General features: G+C 43.3%; 3 protein-coding genes across 12 annotated transcripts in view; 1 reads left to right on the top strand and 2 right to left on the bottom strand.

The window, feature by feature from the left end:
- Positions 1 to 6,495, bottom strand: part of Acad8 (acyl-CoA dehydrogenase family member 8) — a 23,552-nt gene extending 17,057 nt beyond the window's left edge. For 3 of the 4 annotated variants that reach the window (XM_008854188.3, XM_008854189.3, XM_029556693.1), the window contains exon 1: positions 6,335 to 6,495. In XM_008854188.3, the coding sequence (XP_008852410.1) occupies positions 6,335 to 6,443 (109 nt within the window). In that variant the 5' untranslated portion in view covers positions 6,444 to 6,495. Of the gene's footprint in view, positions 1 to 6,282 lie in introns of all 4 variants that reach the window. The other variant, XM_008854190.3, reaches the window with a different exon arrangement.
- A 133-nt stretch (positions 6,496 to 6,628) lies between these two features.
- Thyn1 (thymocyte nuclear protein 1) lies at positions 6,629 to 14,912 on the top strand. Of its 4 annotated transcripts, none has more exons than XM_008854184.2 (8): positions 6,629 to 6,736; positions 6,896 to 7,046; positions 11,010 to 11,191; positions 12,787 to 12,855; positions 13,218 to 13,310; positions 13,823 to 13,918; positions 14,307 to 14,457; positions 14,710 to 14,912. In XM_008854184.2, the coding sequence occupies exons 2-8, from the start codon at positions 7,004 to 7,006 to the stop codon at positions 14,754 to 14,756; spliced, it is 681 nt and encodes a 226-aa protein (XP_008852406.1). In that variant the 5' UTR covers positions 6,629 to 6,736; positions 6,896 to 7,003; the 3' UTR covers positions 14,757 to 14,912. The 4 variants fall into 4 exon arrangements, with proteins under 4 accessions (XP_008852406.1, XP_008852405.1, XP_008852409.1 ...); XM_008854183.2 differs by having other exon boundaries at positions 6,638 to 6,736; positions 6,939 to 7,046; XM_008854187.3 differs by having other exon boundaries at positions 6,656 to 6,684; positions 6,939 to 7,046.
- The window catches only part of Vps26b (VPS26, retromer complex component B), a 29,905-nt gene continuing 17,411 nt past the window's right edge, over positions 9,123 to 21,616 (bottom strand). Inside the window, exons 4-7 of one of the 4 annotated variants that reach the window (XM_029556695.1) lie at positions 20,621 to 20,796; positions 18,097 to 18,239; positions 17,588 to 17,689; positions 9,123 to 9,191 (exon numbers count right to left, since the gene is read on the bottom strand). In XM_029556695.1, the coding sequence (XP_029412555.1) occupies positions 9,138 to 9,191; positions 17,588 to 17,689; positions 18,097 to 18,239; positions 20,621 to 20,796 (475 nt within the window). In that variant the 3' untranslated portion in view covers positions 9,123 to 9,137. Of the gene's footprint in view, positions 9,192 to 12,175; positions 12,447 to 14,894; positions 15,165 to 15,390; positions 17,690 to 18,096; positions 18,240 to 20,620; positions 20,797 to 21,616 lie in introns of those variants that run through there. The other 3 variants (XM_029556696.1, XM_029556697.1, XM_008854182.3) reach the window with 3 other exon arrangements.

The following is a 21,616-nucleotide window of genomic DNA, read 5'->3' as shown; positions in this document are numbered from 1 at the left end:
TATTGTTATTATTACTATTATTTTGACTTTTTTGAGACAGGTCTCCCCTGTAGCCCCAGCTGTCCTGGAACTCATTATGTAGATCAGGCTTGCCTTGAACTCACAGAGATCCTCCTGCCTCTGCCTACCAAGTGCTGTGATTAAAGGCATGTGCCACCATGCCCGGCTCTTTCGGATTTTTTAATGTAGGCACTTAGAGCTATAAATATTATTACTATTATTTTGACTTTTTTGAGACAGGTCTCCCCTGTAGCCCCAGCTGTCCTGGAACTCATTATGTAGATCAGGCTTGCCTTGAACTCACAGAGATCCTCCTGCCTCTGCCTACCAAGTGCTGTGATTAAAGGCATGTGCCACCATGCCCGGCTCTTTCGGATTTTTTAATGTAGGCACTTAGAGCTATAAACTCCCTCTAAGGACTGCTTTCAATGTGTCCCAGAGGTCTTTTTGTGTTGTACTGTCCTTTTCGTTTAGTTCCAAGAATACTTTTATTTCTTTCTTAATTTCTCCTTTGGCCCATTCATCATTCAGGAGAGTGTTGTTTAATATCCATGGGTTCATGTGGTTACTGGGGTTTCTTCTGGTGTTGATTTTAAACTTTATTGCACTGTGGTCTGATAGAATGCATGGAATTATTTCAGTCTTTTTGTATTTGTTGAGGTTTGTTTTGTGCCAGAGTACATGGTCAATTCTGTAGAAGGTCCCATGGGACGCTGAATAGAAAGTATATTCCTTGGTGTTTAGGTGGAGTATTCTGTAGATGTCTGTATTTGATGTATGGTATTGTTTAATTCAGATGCCTCTCTGTTAATTCTCTGTCCTGTTGACCTATCTAATGGTGGCAGTGGAGTACTGAAGTTCCCTACCATTAATGATTTGGGATTAATCTGGGTCTTAAAGTCCTGTATTACTGTTTTTATGAAGTTGGGTGCACCAGGGTTTGGTGAATATATGTTCATGGTTGTAATATCTTCTTGGTTTATTGTTCCTTTATCAGAATGAGGTGGCCATCTTTGTCTCTTCTGATTAGTTTTAAAGTCTATTTTATCAGATATTAGAATTGCAACACCTGCTTTTTTCTTAGTACCATTTTCTTGGTATATTCTTTTCCATCCTTTCACCTTAAGGTAGTGCCTGTCCTTGAAAGTCAGATGAGTTTCTTGCAGGCCACAAAAAGATGTGTTTTGTTTCTTAATCCATTCACATAGTCTGTATCTTTTGACTGGGGAGTTCAGTCCATTGATATTTAAAGTTATTAATGAAAGATGTGTATTGAATCCTGTCATTTTTATTTCTGTTTACATCCTTGATATAGCTGTGCATTTCCACAGTTCTACCTTCATTGAATTTCTTTCCATAACCCCTTGTGCATAGTCATTCCTTTCTTGAGCTCTTTGTATTGCTTCAAGAACTCTCTGAAGGGCTGGTTTTGTAGACATGAATTTTTTCAGCCTATTTATGTCATGGAAGATTTTTCGTTCCCCTTCAACTATTATAGACATTTTGGCTGGGTAAATGCTGGGAGCTTTACTGTATGCACAGCCATTGCAGCTTGCCTTGACTTAAGCATTGAAGAAAGAAGACTACCACTTTAAGAGTTTCCCCGCTCGCTGCTTCTGTGGTTTGAGTTGACATGCTATGCTTCCCCTGATTAATTGGCAGTCTTAGAAACATAACTAGAGTACTGTTTCAGCTTATAGGCACCGAAGTCTCTCAGCACTGATAGCTTGGTTTCTATGTAAGAATAATGAATTAGAGTAGTTGTCAAGAGCAATCATAGCTGAATCTTGGACACTGTAATCTTCATGTGAGTTTCAGCTGGTGAGGAAATGTAGTAACGTACTGTGTCCTTGGTTATTCCCTGGTTACTTTCTGTTAATGATGTATCCTTAGTTATTCCTTGGTTACTTCTTGGTTACCCCTGATCTGATTCCTATATAAGCTCTGTTTGATTCACAATAAACATGCACTGGCATCTAAACCTCTGCATCACCGGTGTCTTAATTTCTATCCATCGGGGTCCCCAAGCCCATCAGGCTTGAACTGTGGTCACTGTACCATAACAGGTAAAGTAATCTGGGTTGGCATCTGTGGTCATTTAGGACTGGGACTACTTTGGTCCAGGCTCTTCTAGTTGTCATAGTTGGCACTGAAAAATCAGCTATAATCCTGATGGGTTTTCTTTATATGTGACTTGTTCTTTTTGTTTTGCAGCATTCAGTATTCTCTCTTTGATCTGTATGTTTAGTGTTTTTACTATGATGTGCCGTGGAGAGTTTCTTTCCTGGTCCTGTCTATTTGGTGTTCTATATGCTTCTTGCATTTATATGGGCATGTCTTTCTTTAATCTTGGGAAATTTTCTTCCACAATTCTGTTGAAGATCTGGTCCATGCCATTATCTTGGGATTCTTCTCCTTCCTGTATGCCTATGATTCATAAGTTTGTGGGGGTTTTTTTGTGTGTAGTGTCACACAATTCTTGCATATTCCATTTTTGTGTTTTGATGAATTTTTCATAATCTTTGCTTGAGTGGTCTAATTCGTCCACTTTATCTTCCAGTCTTGATACTCTATTTTCCATTTCATTCATCCTATTGGTGAGGCTTTCTTCTGTCGTTTCTAATTGGCTTACTGAGTGTTTCACTTCCTTCTTCATTTCAGTCTGAGTATTCTTCAATATTTCTAATTCTTCTATTAATTCATTCAGAAGTTTATTCCTATCTTCTTTCAGTTCTTTGATTTGTGTGTTCTTGAAATTCACTGAATTATTTTATCATGTTTTAATTGTTCTTTTGAGTCCCATGTCCTGTGTTATCTCTAGGGTGTTCTCATTATAGTCCTCTAGAGTACTACTGGTACTTGGGGATATATTATTTTGGTTTTTCATGTTATTATTTTTTCTCTTTGACTTTGACATGTGGATTTCTTTCATAGTTTCTTATCCTTGTGTGAGACTCAACTTCTTTTGTTGAGTTTAGATCTGCTTCTTTTTGTAAACTTTATGTGCCTTTGTGGTTTACTTGGGCATGAAAAGCTGATTGGTTCAGGCTTCAGGTTCTCTCTTTTGATTTTATATTGGAGTGGCCTAATTGCTTTTGTCTTCAGGAGTTCCCACAGAGGCCCAATTGAGATGAGGCTCAGATGCCCTCAGGCTTTCTCCTAAGGTCTGGTTCCCTCTAGGAAAGATGCTGCCCTCAGGAATCTGGGGGCTGGGCTGGCCTGGGAGAAGGGCCCAGGATAGATACTGGTCTCAGGAATCTGGTGGCTGTGCCACCCAGGGAAGTAAAGGGAGGTGAGGGTGGGAGCAGGCCCAGAAGGTTCCTGGGGGCCACAGGGGGGAACTGAATTGGTCTGGATGCAAAGGATCAGAAAGCAGTGGTGGCTCTGGGTCGAGAACTTAGCCCTGGTGTCTGGGGTGCCAAGACAAGAAATGGGCCTGTACCCAGGCTAGGGGGAGAGACACGGTGGGGGAGCTAGGAGGGTGAAAGAGGCTAGGGGAGTCAAGGCGCGGTGGGTGCACTGGACTTACCCAGGACAGGTACTGGCACCAGGACACTGGAGGCTGTGCAGCCTAGGAAGCAAAGGGAGGTAAGGGCGGGGCCAGGCCCATAGGGTTCCTGGGGACCACAGGGAGGAACAGGGTTGGTCCAGATGCAAAGGATCAGGAACAAGTGGTGGCTCTGGCCCAAGAGGTTAGCCCCAGTATCTGGGGTGTTTTGGCATGGATAACACTGATAAAGCAAGCTTTTTTCATCATGCTGAAGTCCCCAATAGGACCACTGGATTCTTAGACTGTTTTCTGTCTTAACTGTCAGTCCAGTGACCTTGGGTAACTGCTTCATTTCCTGGGCTAAAATAAAGCTAAGGAGAATAAACTGGTAAATGATGCTGAAAGACAAATAGACATACAGAGTGCCTCGGAAAGTTTTTCTAGGAACTCATAAAACTTACCAAGACTATAATGTAATAGTACTTCATCAGAGGAAATAGTGGGCAAAACTACCTACCCACATTTAAAAAATTTTTTATTAAAAAAATTTAACTCACAATGCAAGTAAATCTGAGCCCCTAGTAATAAAACACAGAATTTAAGTTTTACATATATTCTCAAAGACCATATAGAGGAAGGAAGGTGAGATTGAACTGGAAGGCAGAACTAGTAAAGCCTAAAGTACTTTTCATGCGCTCTAAAGATGAAGTAGATTTCAAAAGAGATAGGCCAGATGCCCAAAGTAAAGAACTTAGATAAAGCTCCTACGAAAAACAATGACCTTTTGGGACTAGAGTAGAAAATTTAGAAGCTATAACAACTAAAAGGTAATTCTTTTGTTGCTGTTAAGACAGTGTCTCACGTAGTTCAGGCTGGCTTCCAACCCCCTATGTAGCTCAAGTTAGACTTGAACTCCTGATCTCCACCCTCCATGTCCCAAGTGCTGGGATTACTACTATGTGCCACCAGGTCACAGTTGACAGGTTTATACAATGCTGGGGATGGAATCCAGGGCTTCATTAATGCTAGGCAAGCACTCACACCAACTAAACTACATCCTCAGCCCCCAAAGTTTCTTTAAAAAGGTAAAAGTATATTGCAATTGCTCAAGTTAAACCACTAGGCTCCTGGGAAAACTCACATTCAACCCATTTGTTACCAGGATAATTTATCAGCTTTGTCCTCAACTAGGGTGACCTTATTTACTGAGTTCTAACTGTGTAAATAGGGCAGTACCTGGAATTTCAGGTCTCCTAAGAAAACAGTATTCTATGCCTTAGGGAAATTTATAACTGTTTCTCAAGCTATGAGTTCATCCTGTCATAAAGAATGACAATGTAAAATAAATAAGGGTTCTGGATATCTTTAGTGTCAACTTGACACACCTGGGTTGAGAGAGCCTCAAGTGGGAAATTGCCTCCATAGGACTGGCCTGTAGCTATGTCTGTGGGGCATCTTCTTGATTGCCGAGTTATGTGGTGCCACCCCTGGACACGTAGGCCTGTGTTGCATAAGAAAACAGTTTGAGCAGGGGCCACGGGAGCAAGCCAGTAAACAGCATTCCTCCATGGCCTGTGTTCCAGCTCCTGCCTCCAAGTTCCTGACCCGAGTTTCTACCTTGGGCTCACAATGAAGTGTGACCTGGGAGGTGTAAGCCAAATAAACCCTTTCCTCCCCATGTTGGTAGTGGTCAGAGTGTTTTGTCACAGCAATGGAGAAACTAATTAGAACAGAAATTGGTACCAGAGTTGGGCACTGTGACAGACCTGATGTTGGAGGATTGTGGAAGCCTTTGGAACATTGGGCTGGAAAAACCACCTGTCTCCTTTAAGGCCATAGATAACATTCCTGCATTCCTGCCAGTTCCTGAGTAAATAATCTTGAGGAGACCTTTAAGCCTGGGCACTAACTCGACTCCCCACTAAGTGTAGTTGCATCTCACAACCCTGGTATAACACCCCCCCCCCGCCTGGTTTTCTTTGTCTAGTTGTAGATGCTTAGTTAACCCACCAATAGCCTCTACCTCTCACTGTATCTTCTTTGAATAAAGGAAGATATATTCCTTGCCTGTTGCAGGTCTGGCTCTGGTTTCTTATATACTACTCCTCTATCTTTCCTTTTATTTTCCAAAAATCTAACAGTCGGGAACACTCCCTGTTACATTCAAATTACCTGCCAGGTGCCTGAACACAGATTGTAATCTCTGGTAGGGTTTCTCCATTGTGGTTATCTTAATCTTTCCTGCAGCACTTTCTATGGTATAAGTGGTTTATACCCACAGGTCTTAAGTTGTGAAATCTATGTATGTGTGTAATCATTTTGTACTACCTGGAGAGTTTCACCTACCATGACCAGCACCCACATTCTTACATTCTAACTACAATTAGAACCTATTGCTATGATTTCAGCCAACCAATCAACCAACCAACCCACACACCCAAATCACAAGTTCCTTACCTTCTCTAAAGCATGGTGGGTGGGAGTGGGGGTAGGTGGTACAGGAGCGGGTTCAGGGGACCACAGGAAGTAGGGAGAGAGTTCAGGGGACCATACCTTGCTGGTCCCCAGTGGGATCTAGGAATAGGAGAGGGAACGTTGGGTGCATTGGCTGAAGGTTGGGGATTGGACAGAGCAGGAAGTGGGTCAGGTACGCAGCCAGACCCAGAGCTGGGACGAAGTGGGTGACTGAGAGGAAATAGAGGACCATACCCAGCAGGGAGAAGGTCCGCGGGTCAGGGCTGAGCCTACGGCCAGTCAACAGTCGCAAACCCAAGCCCCCTGCGGATGCCCACCGAAGTCCAAAAGTCCCGTGTCCCGCTCGCGCCTAGCCCAGAGAAGCCTTACGATCGATGCAGAAGGCTACGCTCCGATGGCCGGTCTGGGCAGGGGCCCAGAGAAGGCCGTGCAGGCATCCGAGTCTCTTCACCAGGCGCTGAGAGCCGCACCGTAACATTGTCGCAGCTGCTACCAGAGAGCCCTGTTTCAAAGACACCGACTCCCCCGCCCCCCCCCCGACCCCATCCCAGGCCATGACCTGAGGTCCGTGAGCCTCCCTGGAGCACTCTGGAAGTTGTAGTCCACCAAGCCCTTGAAGCACGGGCTTCACGTGAACTACCAGGGTACTGAGACTGCAGCTCCCAGAGATCCCCAGGGCAGCACAGCTCGGACGCGTCTTCCGAAGTCAGCGGGGCGCAGTAATTTCCCCTGGGCTTCTGGAGGTGGCCGGGTTGTCTTTTTCAGAGGCTGGTGTGTTCAGAGAAGGGTGGCGGGTGAGAGGGGGATGAAGGAGGGGCTGAGGAGCGTTTAGGGGCAGGTTAGGCAGATTATGAGAGATAGAAAGGGCGTAGATACCGGCGGAGAGGATTCGTAGGGGCTTCTTAATGCCTCCTCTTTACATGTCTGTAGCCCTTTAGGCTTCCTCCCATTGTGTCCATATTGGTCTGTGCAGGCCTTAGAAGACAAGAATTACTTCTTGCATTTCCGGATTGACCGCTTCAGCCTCCTGAAGAGACCATGCCGAGACCACGGAAGAGGCTGGCTGGGGCTGCTGGCCAAGGTGAGCTACCCCGAGGCTGCAAAAGGCAGTGCGTTTCCCTAAAGCCCGCAGCGCTCATTCGCCACTCCCTGTTTGTGGAGGGAGACCTCTCAGGGTTAACTCATCCTCATTCTTCGGGCCAAGCGTCTACTTGGAAGTCCCTTTCATTTATTTGTCTGCTCAAGGAACAGCTATTAAGCATTAAGGACATTTGCCGTTCAAAGTGATGCCTGTAATCCCCGGAGGCTGAGACAGGAGAAATACCTTGAGTTCAAAACCAACCTGGATTACATAGTTGTGAGTACGACGCCTGCTAAGGCTACACAGCAGAACTTGTCTCAAAAAAATATATGTATACGTGTGTGTAATTTATATATCCTTTCCTATAAAGTTGGTGGGAACAGATTATTCTTTTTTTAAAAAATCACATTTATTTTAGAGGGATGTGCCATGGTGCAAGTGTAGCAACTGGACAATTTCTAGGAGTCTGCTCTCTCCTCCCACCGTGTATATCCCTGGGAACAAACTCAGGTCATCAGCCTTGGTAACAAGCACCTCTATGTGCTGAGCCATCTCACTGACACACTTATTTTAAGTGAAATAAGCTAGGCACAGAAAAACAAGTAGTAAATGGTCTCTTGGAAATGGAGGCAGGAAGATCAGGAGTTAACATCATCCTTAACTACCTGTTGAGTCTGCTATTTATTTGTGCATGTACCACTGCACATAAGAGGTCAAAGGACAACTTGCCCAGCTTAAAATCTTTTAACTCCAACTTGGCTTCATTCTGCATGGCTTTGAAATTCTTTTATGTGGTGTTAAAAGGATCCCCAGCCTGTGAGCTGAGCTTCTCAGGCAGCTTTTGGCAGTAGTCTGCTGCATTTCCTATTGCTATAGGCAGTGTGGCACAATCAGATGACTACAGATCATGACAGTGTACACAGAACATGTCAAAACAGCAGAAAGGAATTTTAAATGCTCTCACCAAAAAGAAATGAGAGAACTGGATGTGATGGCTCATGCCTGTAATCATTCAGGAGACTAAGGCAGGAGGAGTGTGGAGAGTTCCAGGCTAGCCAGGGTTACACAGTGAGACCCTGTCTCAAAACAAACAAACACAAAAACCAAGGTGATTGTTCATACTGGAAATGCCAGCATTTAAGAGGCTGAAGCAGGAGGACTGCCACAAGTGGTATGCCAGCCTGGGGTACAGAGTGAGACCGTATCTCAAAAACCCAGTAAATAAATAAATGCTGTAGGAGATATGGTAAACCCGATTGAAGCATTACACGATGGACAGGTGTATCGAAACACCACATGGCACCCAGTACCTGTTAATAGTACAATTGTTTTTTTCTCTCAGTTAAAAATTTAATAGAGCTGGGCGTGGTGGCGCACACCTTTAATCCCAGCACTCGGGAGGCAGAGGCAGGTGGATCTCTGTGAGTTCAAGGCCAGCCTGGTCTACATAGTGAGTTCCAGGACAGCTGGGGCTACAGGGAGACCTTGTCTCAAAAAGACCGAAAAAAAAATTTAATAGACAATTTGATTAAAAGTGAAAACTATGAATATGCCGTACTTTATCCAAGGGCAAGTTCCAACAGGTACGAGTTAAAAGGCCCTACAGACTGGGTTGTTGGAGGTACCGCAAGGAGGGATCACAAGGAAGGCCTTGAGAAGGAAGCAGAATTTGAGCCCAGCTTCAAGGAAGAAGATTTTCCACTAGCAAAATGTTAGCACCCATGGATACTTTCAAAAAACTTTATTTAGCTGGGTGTGGTGGTGCACACCTTTAATCCCAGCACTTGGGAGGCAGAGGCAGGCGGATGTCTGTGAGTTCAAGGCTAGCCTGGTCTATATAGTGAGTTCCAGGACAGCTGGGGTTACAGGGAGACCCTGTTTCAAACGGCCAAAAAAAATTTATTATTTTTATTTTATGTGTATGAGTGTATTGCCTGCACATAGGTAGGTGCACTCATTTTGTGCAGTGCCCATGGAGGTCAGAAGAGGGTGTCGTATCCCCTGGAGCTGGAGTTATGGACGATGTTAGCCACCATGTGGATGAACCCCAGTCCTTTGCAAGATCAGCCAGTGCTCTTAACCATTGAGCCATCATCTCTCCAGCTTCCATGAAAACGTTTTTATATTCATAAAGATGAATGGATGCTAAGTGAATAAAGAACAGAAACAAAGCCGTTGATGTTAGGAAAGGTGCTGCTTTTGGGAATGACAAAGGTTTCTGATTGACTATAACACATTATTGTAGTTATTTAACAATACCAAGTATAGTGTGCCTATTCATTCTTAAGGGACAGCTGGGAAATCATGCTAAGAAGTATGCTAAGTTCAAAGCATCAGACATCCATAAGTGACATTTAATAAAGGCTGATGTAAATTTTGAGGTAGGGAAAATTATAGGTTACTATAGTTCTGTCAGACTTAAGTGTTGGGTCCTGTCTCATATTTTCATTCTACCATGACTGGATTGTGATGTGGAGGACACTGTCCAGATGGACAAAATATCTCAGAGGTTATGCTGACAGAGTTTGGGTTAGGACCTGGACTTAACTGTTGCATGCTTACTGTGTCCTAAGCACATTTTCTTCTATTCACTTTGGTAAAGGCCATTGTTTAGGGCTGCTAGAGCACTTGCCTGGCATATGTGGTCCCCCAAGTTCAATCTCTAGTACTGGGGGCTAAAACAAAAAGCCAGGCCCAATGGTGAAGGACTGTAATGGAAGCTAGTCAGGAGGCAGAGGATTATAAATTCAGGACCTACCTGAACTATAGAGTGGGTTGAAGGCTAGCCTTGGTAACTTAGTGAAACTGTCTCAAAGTAGATATAAATGAAACAACAAAAAGTGGGTAAGGATAGAGCTTACTGATAGATTATTTGCCTAGCATGGGGAAGGCTCTGGGTTCAGGCCCCACCCTGAGGGAAAAGTCTATTCTTTATCATCTATACAAGGTCCTGAATAAACTTTCATATTTCTTTTGCCATCTTTTAAGAACCAGAGGGCATGTATAAAGCAAGCAAGAGGTATGAGATAATGACAGTAATGGCTAATATTTATAGACCAGGCATTTTCTAACTCTTCCCTTTGTATAAATCAGTGATTATCTTATAGTCACTGAAACGGTTCCAAGTAGGTTCTCTATTTCCTCACTGAAAAGAATAGTCTGAGTAAAGGCACAGAAGGGAGGTGGGGCACATTTATTCAATACTATCAGGGCTTTTTAATCTATTCATTTGGGTGCTTTTATCTCAGTGAATAAATAATCCAGAAGATACCCTGTGAGAGAGGTATTTTTTTCAAATAATTAAATTTCTTTGACAATTCCACACATGTACATAATGTATATGGACCACTCTTACTCCTCCTTGTCTCCCATCTCTTTCTCAATCTCTCTCTCTCTCTCTGTCTCTCTCTCTTTCATCTGTCTCCATTTTTGCCTACAAATCTCATATTTCCTGTATACTTGTTTTGTGACCCATTGTGTTTAACCAGGGTCATCTGTGTGGCCATGTATTTGGAGCTATCCATTGCTATGGTGGGCTCAGCAGTTGTAGTGGATACCCAACAGTGACTCCCTGTCTTCCAGAATCTATCACTAGCCAATAATTTTAGCAGTAAGAGATAGGGCCCCATGAACCCTACCCTGATCTATGAATGACTGTTGACAGGGCCAGTCTTGTGTGGGCCCAGAGCAGGTAACTGCAGTTGATGTGAGTTCCTGATTTGTGTGGTCGCGTTGAGTCTAGAAGATGGCACTTTGTAGTCCTTCAAAAGGCAGGCATTCTTGTCTAATTTTTATAGAGGAAGTGAAGTTACTTGTGTATAGGACTGTGACACTACAAGCTACTATTTCTAGGATCTAGGATTTGAGTCCAGGTATGACACTGAAGGGTAAGTTTTTTCCCCACAATGAATCACTGCCTCTCAGAAGGGTGACAAGTGTTTTCCTTTTGCTCTCCTGTTGCAGACAAGAAGGGGCTACTGGGAAAACGAACTAAAACTGAGAACACAGAAAATACATCCACTAAGCTGGAGAACTCCAGCCCTCAGAAGACTCCAGCCTCTAAAAACTGTGGGAAGAATTCAAGCAACTACTGGTTGATGAAGTCAGAGCCAGAAAGCCGGCTAGAAAAAGGAGTAGACGTGAAGGTGAGACTCTACCTGTGTCCCAGCCCATCATGCCATTTTTTTAAAAATGAAAGTTGAAGGCTGAAATGGCTCGGTGGGTAGAAATACTTGCTGTACAAGTCTGATGACCCGCGTTTGATCCCTGGAACCCATGGTGGAAGGAGAGAACTCCTGAAAGCTGTCCTGACTTACACACACACACACACACGCACGCACGCACGCACGCACGCACACACACACACACACACCCACCCAACAGGTACCCTAGCAATATATTAAAAAAAAAAAAAAAGGCGATTATGAGATACCATTGGATCCCATCATCTGCTTCTCATCTATACAGAGTAAGGAAAAGGTAAAAATGACTAAAATCAGGAGGAGCTGCAGAAATGGCTCAGCAGTTAAGAGCACTTACTGCTCCTGCAGAGGATCTAGATTCGGTTCCTAGCACCAATGTCAGGTGGCTCACAACTACTTGTAACTCCAGTTCCTAGGGGATCCAAAATCATTCTCTAGCCTCTGAGGCTTCCTGTATGTGGTGTACAAACTCATAAAGGCAAACATAGGCATGTAAATAAATACATCTTTAAAATAAATAAAATTAGCAGTATTTATTACCATTAACTAAAAGTTGACTAACACAATAATTTTGGGTAAGTCCAGAATTCTTGGGACTAGCAATATACCAGATTTTGGAATTTTTTAAATTATGAAATATTTGCATAGACTAAGGTTGAACACCCCTAATCAAAAAAGTCAGAAATCCAAAATACTGTAATAAAATATAAAACTTTTTGACTGTTGGCATGTTTAAGAATATTTTGGTTTCCCAATGTTAAGATTAGGCATGCTCAACCTGTATCTGTTTGGTGAATCTTCTAAGCAAGGGCTAATAGATTTGTTTTCTGCAAAGAGCCAGACAGGCTTATGGGATTTTATGGTCTATGTTGCAACTCTGTCCCTATAGCAATAAGGTGGCCATAGACAGCACAGAAAACAAATAGATATGGTTGTATCAGGTAAAACTTTATTTATAAAATTAGGTATGCAGTGTGATTTGGAATTTGCCAACCTCAATCTTAACTTGAGTTTGTTGTTGTTTTTGAGATAGTCTCACTATGTAGCCCAGGTTGGTATCTAACTGAAAATGCAGCCCAAGTTGTCCTTGAATGCTCTTGCCTTAGTCTCTGGAGTGCTGGGGTTACAGGTGTGTCCCACCACACTTGATGTTACTTTGACTTTTCTCTTATCACTTGCCATGCTCCTAGGTGTCTCCCTGCCAACAGGGATTGAATATAAACTAATTTTAATAATAGCTTGAGAAAAATAGAAATATTATGGAAGAATTATGATCCTTTAATAAGTGAAATGCAAGGAGCCATCAGATTATCATCCTGATCATCCATTCAACTAAATCATCTTAATTAGCAAAGAGTACAAGATAAAACCCAAGGCTTATTTATATTCATTCAACAGCTGTGGCTCTATGGAACCAATTCTCAGTATTCTATCTAGTTCCTTCATAGCTTGTCAAAGAGGGATTTTTTTTGTTTCCATATAAACTTACCAATTGACCAGTGACTGTTAAGTGAATGACTTTATTTCCTCTTGCCTAGTTCAGTATTGAGGATCTCAAAGCACAACCCAAACAGAGAGCATGCTGGGATGGTGTTCGCAACTACCAGGTAAGGGGATAAGAGGCAGGAACCCTGAGACCTGGGCTGGGATATATGCCTGTCTTTCCACATGAATTTTCAGTAGTAGAACTTCCTGGCTAACATTGCTTTTCCCAGAACCCTAACCTAAAAACGTTTTCAGAAACAGCATAATTACTCTGAAAGCGTATAATCTACAAGCGCCCTGGTTCTGGCCAGTGCCCTGGGACAAGGCTAGGAGTCTTGATAAAGGGGACAAACTTTATCTTATGAATCTGGGAAAAGCTGCAGAACAAGAAAAACATGTAAGAAAAGCAGACTTGATTCCTTTTCAAAACTACTGCGTCTTAGCTCGTGGGAGGATAATCCTTATTTCTTCTCCCCTGACACAGGCTCGGAACTTCCTCAGGGCCATGAAGTTGGAGGAAGAAGCCTTCTTCTACCATAGCAACTGCAAACAGCCAGGCATCATGGGACTTATGAAGGTTAAGTGCACAAGTTTTGGGCTGGATTCTTCCCTTCAGGAAGACATATTCATGTAAAGGATACAGCTTAAATAGGTCACAACAAAAGTATCCTCTTCCCTATACTCCCTGTCCCAGAAAAAGAGGAAAAACTTCCATGACCTCTGATAAGGATTAGAATAAATCAGGCCTTCCCTTCAACCCTCACTAACTCTTCTCTTCATCTGAGGTCTGTCAGGATCTCCTCTTAGCTAGAGTTTCAGGATAAAACTATTAATTGTACAATTGGGGGAAAATAAAAACATGTTTCCATTAGTAAATAATCTTTACTGTTTAGTTGTAGAACATGCTTGTAAGGCTGTAAAAAAAGAACTGCTTTTTTAATTACACTGGCTTAGGCTACATATTATTTCCAGATGCCTGAGCACTAATTGTCCCTAGAGCAATGGAAATGGGTAAGAAGTGAAAGTCAGATGCGTATTAAAACTTGGCAAGAGAGCTAAAATGATCGGAGATTTTGGATTTGTTTTCAGATTGTAAAGGAGGCTTATCCAGACCACACACAGTTTGAGAAAAGTAACCCCCACTATGACCCATCCAGCAAAGAGGACAACCCCAAATGGTCCATGGTAATGTGACTATTCTTTTTGTTACATGAAAGGGGAAAGATGGACAAAGGGAGGAAGAAAGTGTGGGTATTGTTAGGTCAAGGAGCAAAGTCCCCCACTCACTCAGATGAGGTTTTGCTGAATTACGATATTAGAACAGAACAGAACAGAACAGAACAGAACAAAGAACAGAAAGAACAGAACGCTGGTAGCCCTAACCCTGGGAGCTTCCTGGGTGAGCACAGAGGCAAATGCTTAGTCTCAGCTACTCAGTAGGCTAAGGCATGAGAACTGATTGAACTGAAGTGCTTAAAGGACAGACTAGGCAACTTACTGAGACTTAAGTTACAAATGTAGTGGGCAGAATCTGATTGAACATGTTTTTGTCCTATACAATGCTGTCACACAGGTGGATGTACAGTTTGTTCGGATGTTGAAGCGTTTCATCTCCCTAGATGAGCTCAAAACCTGTCACCAAGCCCACAAAGCTACTGGTGGTCCCTTAAAAAGCATGGCTCTCTTCACTCACCAGAGACTTTCAGTTCAGCCTTTGACCCAAGGTAAGGGTTCAACCTGGGAGACAGAATTAAACCTCTGAGTTGGTGTCCTCACCAGTGTCACCCATGAGGAAGAGAAATTTGCAGAGTTTCTCATTACTCTATAACTAACACCCTAAGATATTCCATAGTTTTTGAATGGATGACTCCCTGCTTCAGGATCTTGTGACGTGTGCCCTACCCGTGCTTTTAATTAACTTCCCTGTGCAGGAGGAGATACAACACCTAATTATTTTCTTTTCTCCTTTTTGATAGAAGAGTTTGATTTTATTTTGAGCCTGGAGGAAACAGAACCAAGTTAACAAAAGCTGTAGTGATGGAATGGACAAGCCATCATCCAAAAAAAGTTGAAGTTTTTATAAGCCAATAGAAGGAAAAAGCTTGCTGTGTTCACCTGGGATCACGTACATAGGTGGTTTGTTAATTTTTTCAATAAAACATTTGGTGTTAAAGTTGAATGATTTTCTTTGACGCCTTCATTGGGTGTGGTGGAATCCTCTACTGTAGACGTCTTATATCCAGGCTGTTTCCTTTTGCCAAATGGAAGATGCAGGTACCTCTATTATCATTTGTCCTTACTGTATTAGTTATGCAGTGAATAGAAAAATGTAAGCTTGAGTCCCTTGGTCTGCAAACACCCACTGTACCTAACTTTTGATCTTTCTATACCATTTTTGGTCTTCTTCATCTGCCCTTAAGTCCTATGGGTCCTGCAGAAGTGTAAAACATAAAGTGATTCAGTATAAGCTGTCAGACAAGGATAAAGCCTGGATTCACTGAGCAATGTACTTGTCTAAAATAGGTGGTTAGTAAAGTATTCATTATTGTTTACCCAGAACCATCCACTGAGAAAGCAGGCCAAGTGTTGGAGTCATGCTGAGTGTTTCTTTCCCAGTATGTCAGATGGGATAGTATCAGAAGGAAAAGACCACAGAATCTGGTGGACCATGGGCACAATGCCTCCAAAGCCACAGGGGCTTCCTTTAATTAGAGACACTATTAAAACAAATGTTCTTTTAAAGTACAGCCATTGAAAAGACAACACATTAAGAAACATGTAAACACTGCAGCTTCTTAATTACAAGTTGCACTGCTTGGTTTAGTACCTATGCACTCCAAGTTTGGGAACCTTAAAGGATGGGGATGGGAGCCTCCCCACACCTTCACAGTTGGCAGGGACAAGAGAACAGGGGCAGAATCGGAGAAAACAAGACCTGGCTTGTGCACAGCTCCTGAGAGAAACAAAGCAAATTCTACCTTCTAGTTCTCCCAGAAGAAAGGCTTAAGATGTTAGCAAAGTTGGAAAATGAAATTTGTATTGTCAGCTTGGAGGCTGAGAAATTGACAAATGCTTTCAATTAGCTATTAAAAGGAGGCAAACCAGAGTCTAATCTCATACCCTGAAAAAGGCAAGAGCAAGAACCTACCTCCCTCATATGCTAAGGCCCAGCCTTGATAATCCAAGGGCAGCTGGACGGGTAAACCTGTTCCCATGGGGACTGTATGTCACACCTAAACTTGGGGTCTGGCATCGGCAAAAAAAAATTATTTTTCCTTTGTTCTGTTACCCTAGTCAACCTCAAGTGTGACCCCAAGTGTCTTTCCTTCTATCCCAACTCTGATCCACCAGCCCCACCCAGTCAAGGCCCAAGATTGCACTGATTTCTGAGGAAGAGTCCCCATTTTCTACACTAACTGAAAGACAACACAGGAAACAAATCCTCTACTTTCCAAATCACCAAGAACACAGACTGCCAAATACTGTACTTGTTGGATATCGGGTCTGTTTGGTCTTTCTATGCTTGCTTGACCTTTCTATATAGGGAAGGGAAGCCAAGAGGAGATAATTCCTGATCATTCTCAGATGAGGCAGAAAAGATAGTAAACACCTTTACTACTACAGGCCCAAGCACAGAGCAGCAGGAAGAACTGCCTCTTCTCTAGTGTAACAACATCCACCAGAGTTTTCCTATTTGTTTTTAAATTAAAAAAATACCAATGAATTGGTCAAGATGAAGACATAATTTGGCAAGGAGAATTATTCTGAAGTGGTAGCAGAGACTTCTGCAAGGGCCCTAATCTCGCTCTCCCTTAGCTTGTAGATAGGATGAAAGGGTTTGGGTTGAGAGTAAGAACAAAATTTCTAAGTGCCTGAAACCAAGCTCCTTTAAGTGGAGGGCAAGGAGTGACAATAGATCACTTTTAGGGAGGCCAAAGGATCCTGGCCCCTTCTCAGGATAAATACTAAAGGAAACAGACTCTTTTGCTTACAGCTTGTTGGGTCACATAGAATAATTCCCTAGAACAACCCAGACCTTGGGGTTGCCAAGTGGAGTCCTGTGGTGAATACAGACAGTTGCCTTGTCTGATCTTCCTTCCTCAGTGGACTCAGCCTCCTGGGCATCCATGTGTGACACTGGTCTCAGTTCTTCTCTGAGACATTATTTCTTACAAGTGAGAGGACAGTCCCAGGCCCTTCCCTCAGGCAGTTCTAGTATATTTCTGACAAGCCAGAGAAGATGGAGAAGGGAGGTGCCTGGTGCCAGAAGTAAGAGGCCAGAGGTGACTGTGGAAACTTCAAAGCACCACGTCCCAGACTCCCCAAGAGGTAGCTTCCTGATCTTGAGTCTTTCCCCAATTTAGGATGGGACAGGTCCAACAACTTCTACCACTACCACAGGGACAGTCGAGGGGAGTATAAGACGTGACTACCCAGGGCCTTACTGGCAGCTGAATCCCAGGGACACACTCAGCTTGAGAACCAGGGCCAAAGATGTGAGCTCTGGCTATGCTCTGTGGCTTGAAACAGCCTCAAAAGACAGCTTTCATTCCCTGGGGAGAGACTAGCTTCCAAAATATTTCCTCTCCCTATCTCCACCTGCACTGCAGAATCCCATGGAGACTGCTGCCCAAGCCAAGCCCCCTAGGTTCTTCAGAGAAAAGAATTTAAGTCAAAAACATGATTTGTTTTCAAGGTTGCAAGTAACGGTCGGTTGAGCCTCACACCATCCTCCCCTTCCCCCAGTCACTGGTGTTTAGTAGACAGGGTGCTGTGGTGGAAGCCCAGCAACTTCATGGCCCCAAGGGCCTACTGCCTGCTGTTGCTGTCAGACAGCTGGCCGGGGGTCCGCACCTCACCCAAGGAGGTTGTGCCCTCGAAGCGCTGTGAGGCAATGGCTGCCTGATGGGACATGCTCTTCCGTACGATGTCACCCTTCCGCCACAACACCACTTCCTATAGAATTAGAAGGGACAACACAGTATCTGAGAGCAGGTTCAGAGATGCATTTCTCAGGAGCCCCCATCTTGGTCCCAGGGACTCTCCAGGAATATCCTCCTTTGCTCATCTTTCACCAAAGCAGTGGATCCCAACACCTGTGCCCCTGTGTCCACAAAGGCAAGTTGTTTGCAGGAATTAGGCCTAAGAAAGCAGACCCTAGGTATCAATTAGGCATCCTCATTCCTGCTTGTAGGATTCTGGGCAACCTTATGTTTCCACCTTTGGTAAAATAAGTGATACAGAGGCTTGGCTTTCTTTCCCTTTAAAGCATTCTGCTTGATATGTCAAGATGGCCCTGTGTGGGAATGACTGCCTTTCTGTTCCGTCCCCAGGGGATCTAGGGTCCTGGAAAAGGCACCCACCTGCTGCTTAAAGTAGCGTCGTTCCTCCTCATCTATCAGCACCAGGTTGAGGTAATAGCGCACAGAGAACTTCTTGTTGATGTCCCTCATGGTGGGCGTGAGCTCATACCCTGCCAGGAAGAGCCGGATCGGGATGGACTCTCCTATAAGGAGTGAGGGAAAAATGAAGGCAAGAGGCAAAGGGGCAAGAGGCAAAGGGGCACTGTTATACACCAACTCCCTTTCGGGCCATAACAGGTGATACTCTAGTTGAGCAAGGCATGGAACACTAAGCAAAGGCTTCTGCCATTGGGAATGCTGTGCAGCGCTACTCAGCAGTTTTCTTGATGTAAAAATGTGGTTTTTCAACTCCATCCAGATTTGTGTCTTCGGAACACGCTATCAGCATCCCAACGCAGAAAGCTGTAAGAAAAACTGAGCGAATGGAACAGGAAAACTACTGTTAAGCATCATTCTTTTATGTGCAATGAGCCTAGTTACTGAGTTTTCTTTTTTGTTAATTTGAAACATGGTCTCACTATGTAGTCCTGGATGTTCTTGAACTCACGACAATCTTTCTGCCTCAGCCTCCCAAGTAGTGGGATTATAGGCCTGAGTCAACATGCCCAGTAAATTGCTGGGTTTTCTTTGTCTTTTTAAAAAAATTTATTTTATTATTAATTATTAATTATGTGTATGTGGGGGAGGAGTATGTACACATGAGAGTGTGGGTGCCCCTGGAGGCCAGAGGCATCACATGCCCCTGGAACTGGAGTTATAGGTTATAGAATAGGTTATACAGGAACTGGAGTTATAGAATATGGAGTTGTGGGTGTCCCAACATGGGTGGGTGCTGGGAACCAAACTTAGGTCCTGGTATAAGAGCAGTATGTGCTCTTAACCACTGAGCCATCTTTCCAGTCTAGTTACTGGATTTCCAAGAGGCAGCTGTCAAACTGTCAGTTTGCTATGTCACCCAACATTGCAATGCCACCTTCCTCCAACTAAGTTAGTGTATGCCCCCAGAATACATCCCCACTTGAATATTGATCTGTGTGGGGTGAGGTGGTCTGGAAAACAGAACTCTGTTCTGGCCCCTGTTCTAGCCAGTTTGACTTTTGAATAATCATTGCTTTCATGTGGAAAATCAGAGATTCTAGCTATGTGATAATTTAGGTCCCATCTAGTGCTAATAAGAGGAACAAAATTAGGGCAGTAATTCTACTGAGAAAGGCCAAAATCATAATGCAGTCTAAAGCTAAATATAAATGATCTTTTAACTATCTGCTTTTCTGTGCTGTTTCTCTGTGTCCCATTTCATCTATACAGGAAAAATGACAGTTGGCTCTACTTGCACCACTGGTCAAAAAATGGAATACCAAATTCAAGAGGACTGGGTTCAAACAACCCCAAGTATCAGACATAGTGAAGATTTAAGAAGCCATGGTGTCTCCAGTGTTAGGAGCTAATGTCTTTGGGACATCTTCCTTTCACATGGACAAGATATTGAGAATGCACTGATGAAAAGCTTGAACCATCAAGCACTTTAAAGTGAGAAGAGAACTGCATCCTCAATTTCAGTAAAGCCAATGAAGAATATAAATTATTGCTATTCCCAAATAATCATCTAAAGTTCCCAGATAACAAAGAGCTTTCAATCCCAGTCATCCCAGGGACTCAGGGAGGATCCATTCATTTTATGGGGCACTGTTTCCATTGGTTCTTGGCGTTGTCTCAAGCCAGCAATCTAGTAGTGCCCCTTTATCGTAGACAAATGAATTTACAGTGTGATTCAGCTTACCATAGTAAGCAATGAAAATGACTAGGGTGTATGAATTCCATACCATGAGCATCAAAACATGTCAGAATGTCAAGAGGAAAAAGCAATGAAATATTCAAAACTTCATCTTAAATCAGTTTTCAAACTTTCCACTTTTTCTTGACAGTGTCTCATATAGCCCAAGTTGGCCTCAAACTCTCTATGTAGCCATGGAGAACCCTGAACTCCTGATCTTCCTGTCTCCACCTTCCAAGTGCTGGGATTATAGGTGTACCCCAGCAGGCCCAGCCGAGATAAAATCTTAAGTACAAGTCAATATATAAACAAAGTTAAGGTGGAGCTGTTGTGACTGAGGGTAGGGTAGGAAGTTGAAGTTTCACAGACATAGCTTTTCCTTCCTCTTTTCCCATTAGTAATGGACTGAACCCAAGGCCTTGTTCACCACCACTGAGCTGCATCTAGACTTTCTACTCTTCCACATTGGCAACAATGGTACACATACAATTTGAGATCAGGAAATCAGATTAATAGGCTATCTCACAGAAAGGCATGATGGTACAAACCTGTAATCCCAGAGCTGGAAGGCAGAAGCAGGAGGATCACTTCAAGTTCCAGTCTAACCTAGGTTAGGCTACACAGAGACTTTGTCTCAAAACAAAACAAAACAAAACAAAAAAGAAGCCATTTAACTTCAACAGTGTAATGTCTCAAGCCCATCCCAAATTCTGTACAGGGCCCAGGAGCAAAGGATGGCAGAAGGCTCACCTCGAACTGGTGCACCGTCCATGATTTCATACTTGGCTATCGTGTCATTCTCGTGGTACACATTGGGACCTGTGCCTGTTGTTTCTCGTTTGATGATGTCTATCTCCATGTGCTTGATTTTGATTCTCACCAGCAGGAAATATATTTTCCCTACAATGACATCTTTCAAGTGGTATCTGAAGAAGAAAAAGGAGAAGGAAATGGTGGTGCAGGGGCTTGCCCCCTTGATGTGGTGGGGAGGCACACTGTGGGTCACGCATGTTGGTTAAAGGTCTAGTTGAAGTGCACCCTCAACTTCACTGCCACAATGGTTTCCTCATATATCCTTTGCCGGAATCTGAGTGGCTTCTACATCCTGCTCAAAGGATAGATACCCTGAATATTATTTTGCCTATTAATACTTGTTCATCTGCTCTGTCTCCTCAGCATGTACCCTATGTATTTGTTTTGGGTTTTTAAAAGTATTTTATTATTTTTATTTTATGTGTATGTGTGTATTGCCTGCATGTAGGTAAGTGCACCCATGTTGTGCAATGCCCACAGAGGACAGAAGAGGCTGTTGGATCCCCTGGAACTAGAGTTGTGGACAGTTGTTAGCTGCCATGTGGGCGCTGGGATTTGAACCTAGGTCTTAACAGCTGAGCCATCTCTTTAGCCCCAGTATTTGTTTTTTAAATATATGTATTTTCTAACGTATTCAGCTAGTCCCACAAACACAGGAATTAGGTGTCTCCCTTCTTTGTAGTCTCCATACAATGTCTTCTGGGAACTGGGCCTCAATAGTTCTGTTAGTTCTGTTGCTGGACAGGCCAGGCAGGAACAATAGAGTGAGATGAGTGATGAGTGAGTCTCATCTGTATCCATCCCTGCTCTCTAGGCTCTGCCTGCATGACTTGTGCTCCATGAGCTACTAGGAATTTAGCCATGTTGTATATCACAATTTTTTTTTTTTTTTTTTTGAGACAAGGACTTCCCGGGCTCCCACCTTACCAGTAA

The sequence above is a fragment of the Nannospalax galili genome, unplaced genomic scaffold (genome assembly GCF_000622305.1).
Source record: "Nannospalax galili isolate Female #2095 unplaced genomic scaffold, S.galili_v1.0 scaffold66, whole genome shotgun sequence".
Taxonomy (NCBI): domain Eukaryota; kingdom Metazoa; phylum Chordata; class Mammalia; order Rodentia; family Spalacidae; genus Nannospalax; species Nannospalax galili.
This window is presented reverse-complemented; position numbering and strand designations above follow the sequence as displayed.